Genomic DNA, 6,148 nt, shown 5'->3' with positions numbered 1-6,148 from the left:
CAAATGACAGGTTTACTAAGCGACAAACATGGAGGTCGGCAAGTGTCGGCCGGTGAAGCGGGAAAGAGAGAGAGAGAAACAACATTATTTTCATTCCTAAATTCCTAAAAAGCCAAAATTTGTCCCCAACTTAGGCTTATCTTAGTTATATTTAATTAAATAATTTAATTATGCTGGTTCGTAAATAATGACATTAATTTTTTTTCTTTTTTGAGTTCTTGCTTTATAGTTTTTTATCATTATATTTTATTTTGTGTTTTTAATCTCCATATTTTTAAGATACTCATCATTTTAGTCTAATTTTTAGGGTTATATATGTTTTGTTTGTTTATTCTATTTCAGTTGTAATGAATATGTTTTTTTTAAGATAAAAGTGATCTGATTATTTTAAATTAAAAATATACATATATAAAATTTAAAATTAGAACAAAACCGTGAACTTTTTAAAATCTAAAGGCTAAAACAGTAAAAGTGCTAAAACGACGAAAATAATGTGAAAAATTTGAGAAAAACATATTTTATATGTGAGATGTCTCTCTTATTTTTTTTTAAAAAACTGTAACTGTGTATTAATTTCTGTACATGTTATTTCTTTTCCAATATTTGAAATATTGTAAAAGAAAAAATATATATTTAAATAGCTCTTCGTCTCGATTCCTAACCATGAAACTATTGAGCATACTTATATATATTAATAATTATTTAAATGAAAAATAATGAAACGAATAAAAATACAGTTTGTCCCGACAATTTTAATATGTTTTAAGAAAAATATTATAACTAGAAATAAATTATTAGTTAAAGTAATTAATCTGTTAATAAACTTAAAACAAGATCTTATCTTTAGGGTTGAAGAGATTAGTCAAAGAATGAAAAGTATAAGCATATAAAGTTTTCATTTTGATGAAAAATTTTGGCAGAGTTTGTTATGGTTCAAAGGGAAAGGGAATAGCGAAATGTAACGTGTGATCTATTCTCTCACATTCTTCTGCGTTTGCATTTCCTCTTTCCCTTTGTCCCCTCTGTCCTCGTGCGCTTCCTCCCAACTATTTGCTGTTTGGTTTCAACCTCAATACCTGTCTCTCTCGAACACCAACATAGCTCACAGATCCTCAATTTCTGCTAATCTAAGAACCCGTTTTTTTATTCGCCTTCACATGCATCATTTTGTTCTGTCTATTCTCTCCTCTGGTGCGTTTTTCTCTTCTAAACCCTAACTAATTCTCTATGATTCGGAATCTCTCTCTTTCAGAAGATTGAATATAAACGATTAACATGTTTTTCGATTTCTACTGCCGAAGGTGATCTGGTACCTCGGTGTTGTCAATTTGAGTGAAGATCTTAGCTCGTGATTGTGTGTTTGTGGTTTTTGCGGGAATTATGAAGACATCAATGTATTTTTTAAATTTGCACGTCCTGAATTTGTTTTCAATCAACGTTTCTCTTCTCCTTTCGATGGAAGAATGTTCAATTGACGTGGTTGTGTTTTCCTATTTTTGTGTTAATTCAGTGTATTATGGAATTTTAGCTGTTGGTGTATTGTTTTTCGTGATGTCATGTCGACACATTCTTTTTTCCTGTTTAGTTATATTTTACCAGTCTTGTGGTCTATTTGGATGCAGAGAAAATGCTGAAAAAGAAAGTGACAGTTATTTGTTTATTTTAAATTTAAGAGGTGTTTATCAAATCTAATTCCTCACTGATTTGACTTTATCCTTTTTGGTTACATGTTTTTTGGCGCGTGTTCATTGCATAAAATGAATGCGCATTCGTAACAACCATTTTTTAAAATTTGTTTGTGAGGAAGATAGCGTGAACTTTATGATTTTTGCATATAAAAAAAGAGATTGAAGAATTTTTCTCCTCAATTCTTATTAAATATTGAATTCACTGAATTATGGTTAATATCTCGAACTTGCTACCTACTTTGGTAGTAGAATGTTCAGTTAGTTGGTTGCTGCAGTTTGGCTGATTTTTATTTATTTTTATTCTAAACTGGTTTAGGATTCCTTTTTATCCTACTTTACTAACTTTATTTCTGTCATCCTCTTGATCCTGCTTAATTTATACAGTTGAGGTTAGTTAGCACCTAAGTTTACACAGTGAATGTGGATAATGGATATTCCCGAGGTTGAAGAAAATCTATTTGCAGCAAGCGATGCCAAGGTATGATGATATATCTTTGATTATTGCAAGTTATGTTCTGGATTCTAATGCTATTTTGTAAATTAATACCTTGTAAAGCAAGTACTTAGATTGTTTGAGGTGTTTATAATAAGGTATAACTAAGGAGACAAATTGCTTTGTATTAGTCAATTTCCTTTTGGTACAAGCACTGTTTGAAGCTCATTTGAATAATTTTCTTTTAATGTGTGACTTAAGTGAAGATGTAACATATCACCTAACAAATATATATTTTTTCCTTGTGAAGTTACATGGAGAAATGTGCAAGTCTCTTTCGGCAATACACTGCAAGATATTGTTATTATTCCCTTCTTTAGAAGCAGCTAGGCCTAGGAGCAAATCTGGAATTCAGGCATTATGCTCATTGCATGTAGCCTTAGAAAAGACAAAGAATGTTCTTCGACACTGCTCAGAGTCGAGTAAACTTTACTTGGTAAGATTATTATTGTACAACTCCACTTTCATTCTCTGATTTTTGTCTCCTGGCGTGTGAGGCAGATTTAATTTACCTCAGCTCTCCGTACATGTTATTTTATGTTGGTTGAGAAGGTTATTTAATGTGTAAGACATTTTGCAGAGTATCTTATGTATAACTTCACTTATGATGCAGGCTATAACCGCAGATTCTGTTCTTCTAAAATTTGAAAAGGCTAAATGTGCTCTTGGGGATAGTCTTAATGGGGTGAAAGATATTGTTCCTCAATCTATTGGTTGTCAGGTGAGAAATTTCAACAAAATGGCATACGGTTCTCTCTATATTTTTCTTTTTATGTTTGTAACCTCCATTCTGGGTTCATGATCCGGTAATCCGGCTCTATTAAGTAAACACTTTTATTCCGCCTTGCTAATTGCTTTCTGATTATCTGAGCAAGGGGAAACCTAATTTATGAGCTTTCACGTATTATTGACACAATATTCAAAAGGCATGTTATTTGCAATACTGTGAAGTCAGCTTTCTTAGCATTCTGACACTTTTATCTAAACACACATGTATATGCACAATGGTACACTTTTAAGTCATCTTCATAGTTTGACTTTTTTTAAGTGGCATTTGTTCAGATTGATGAAATTGTGAATGAACTTGCAAATACGGTATTTGCACTTGATCCATCAGAGAAGCAAGTTGGTGATGATTTAATTGCATTGCTTCAAAAGGGAAGAAAGCTTAATGATTCTAATGACAGTAGTGAACTTGAATGCTTTCATCTAGCTGCTACTACTATTGGAATCACTTCTTCAAGAGCCGCTCTTGCAGAAAGAAGATCTCTTAGAAAACTCATAGAAAGAGCTCGAGCTGAGGATGACAAGCGGAAAGAATCAATTATTGCTTACCTTTTACACCTTATGAGGAAATATTCCAAATTATTTAGAAGTGAGTTCTCTGATGATAATGATTCTCAGGGTTCTCAACCTTGTTCTCCCACTGTTCAGAGATCTCTTGAGGATGGCATTACCGGTGGTCATTTGCATGTCTTTGACAGGCAGCTTTCAAAACTTAGTTCCTTTAACTTTAAGCCTAGTAATAGGGAATCAGGGCAGATGCTCGTTTTGCCTGAAGAGTTACGATGCCCAATATCTCTACAACTTATGAGTGATCCTGTTATAATTGCTTCTGGGCAAACATATGAAAGGGTTTGCATTGAGAAGTGGTTCAGAGATGGGCACAAGACCTGCCCAAAGACACAACAGAAACTTTCACATCTTTCTTTGACTCCTAATTACTGTGTGAAGGGTCTTGTGGCTAGTTGGTGTGAACAGAATGGAGTTCCTATTCCTGAAAGCCCTCCAGAATCTCTTGATTTTAACTACTGGAGATTGGCGTTATCAGATACTGAATCCACAAATTCAAGATCTGCAAACAGTGTTGGCTCTTGCAAGTTGAAGGGTATCAAAGTTGTTCCTGTAGAAGAAGAGAGTGGTATCTCAGAGGAAATGGGGGGGAATGCAGCTGAGGGCCTTTCTGCACAAGAGGAAGAAGATCATGAACGGTATCTTAGTTTTCTTAAAGTCTTGTCAGAAGGGAACAATTGGAAGAGGAAGTGCAAAGTTGTTGAACATTTGAGGTTGTTGCTGCGGGACGATGAGGAAGCCAGGATTTTTATGGGGGCTAATGGATTTGTTGATGCACTTATTCAGTTTCTGCAATCAGCCGTGCATGAAGGGAATGTGATGGCTCTTGAAAATGGAGCCATGGCTCTGTTCAACCTGGCTGTGAATAACAACAGGTGTGTATTGAATGGTAAAATAAAACTGCTTTCAATACAATTACAAAATTAAAAGTTATGTTATTTCAAAATTGACACCTTGTATTTACTCCATACAATTGCTTTGTTTTCTTGGGGTTAAAAAATCTTCAGTATCACAACAATATGCTCCTCCTCTCGCTCTCAAATAGCCTTTACCCCATATATCAGCTGCTGCCAATTTTGGTTGACCTCCTGTACATCAGTAAAATACAGTGGCATTGGTCCAGAAAAACCTTTTAAACTTATTTTCGAAAATTAAAAATCCCTTTTTCTGGTTTGTTGAAGCATCTTTTTACTATGTATTTCCAAAAGAAATGTTATCATAGTAGAAATACACGGAAGACGTGCATAGTGCACAAGTGTATGATGAAAATTGATAATCCCTTTATTCAGCATGTCGCAATCAAGTTTGTTGAGAAATAATAGAATCAATGTAATTGGCTCAATGTCTACTCTCTTTTTTTAATCATCAATAACACAAGGTTGCCCATTTTTTCTTTTTTCGACAGAAATAAGGAAATTATGATATCAGCAGGAATCTTATCACTGTTGGAGGAAATGATATCAAAAACTAGTTCCCATGGTTGTGTAGCCGCCCTGTATCTGAATCTTTCTTGCCTTGAAGAAGCCAAGGACGTGATTGGCACGAGTCAGGCTGTCCAGTTCCTTATCCAGATTCTTCACGCCAAGACAGAAGTCCAGTGCAAGATAGATTCCCTCCATGCACTCTATAATATTTCTACATTGTCCTCCAACATTCCACATCTCCTTTCATCTGGCATCATTGAAAGCCTACGATCCATTCTTGTAGACCAGGGTGATTGCAGTTTGACAGAAAAATGCCTTGCTGTTTTGATAAATTTGGCTGTCTCTCCAGCAGGAAGAGAGCAAATGATTTTGGCTCCTGCACTCATAAGTGCCTTGGCGTCCACGCTGGATACTGGTAAGCTCACAGAGCAGGAGCAAGCTGCATCTTGTCTCCTAATTTTGTGTAACAGGAGTGAGGAATGCTGTGAGATGGTCTTGCAAGAAGGCGTTATCCCTGCGTTGGTGTCATTATCTGTAAATGGAACCTCGAGAGGGAGAGAAAAGGCTCAGAAACTTTTGACGGTCTTCCGAGAGCAGCGTCAACGGGACCATTCACCTGTTGAGACAAATCAATGTGAACCTGAAAGTAGTGATTTCTCTATGCCTCCTCCTGAAACCAAACCGTTATGTAAATCAATATCCAGAAGAAAGGTGGTAGGGAAAGCTTTTAGATTTCTCTGGAAAAGCAAGAGCTATTCTGTTTACCAGTGTTAAGTCTCATGTAAATTTCTGTTCGATTCTTAACTTTTATGGCCCTGCTTTTCACCCTCTCACCCGTTTCCACGGGTGCTACTTGCTTTTTGGTTCCAAAGAAGAGATGTACAGGCATGTGTTATTTATGGGTTTTTTTTTTCTCATCCATCTTTTTATATCGATCTCATTAAAGGGAGTTTTTTTCATTTCCCTTCTAAAATTTGAGGTAAATTTGAATTATGTCTTAACGACGAGGAAACCAGTGCAAAGAAACTACTTAGTATCTTAGGATAGATGCTGTTGCATGTTACGTTACTCGCCTGGTAGTGTGCCAGCTGCAAGGTATCTTTTGATTTTTGTTTTTTTCTAACTACTAAAATGATTTGTTTCTTTTTGTTTGTTTAGACATAATGCCGACAGAAATCCTAATACAAACG

General features: G+C 35.3%; 1 protein-coding gene across 2 annotated transcripts; it reads left to right on the top strand.

The window, feature by feature from the left end:
- The first annotated feature begins 895 nt into the window (after window positions 1-895).
- On the top strand, window positions 896-5,879 carry LOC108319062 (U-box domain-containing protein 45). 2 transcript variants are annotated; one of them, XM_052873050.1, is made up of 7 exons: window positions 896-1,191; window positions 1,302-1,394; window positions 2,073-2,166; window positions 2,432-2,617; window positions 2,795-2,902; window positions 3,244-4,409; window positions 4,940-5,879. In XM_052873050.1, exons 3-7 carry the CDS (start codon window positions 2,107-2,109, stop codon window positions 5,730-5,732), a joined length of 2,313 nt encoding a protein of 770 aa, XP_052729010.1. In that variant the 5' UTR covers window positions 896-1,191; window positions 1,302-1,394; window positions 2,073-2,106; the 3' UTR covers window positions 5,733-5,879. The 2 variants fall into 2 exon arrangements, with proteins under 2 accessions (XP_052729010.1, XP_052729009.1); XM_052873049.1 differs by lacking the exon at window positions 1,302-1,394.
- Window positions 5,880-6,148: the final 269 nt, after the last annotated feature.

Source organism: Vigna angularis, chromosome 2 (assembly GCF_016808095.1).
Source record: "Vigna angularis cultivar LongXiaoDou No.4 chromosome 2, ASM1680809v1, whole genome shotgun sequence".
NCBI lineage: Eukaryota > Viridiplantae > Streptophyta > Magnoliopsida > Fabales > Fabaceae > Vigna > Vigna angularis.
The sequence above is the reverse complement of the archived record's forward strand: the minus strand, read 5'-3'. Positions and strand labels throughout refer to the sequence as shown.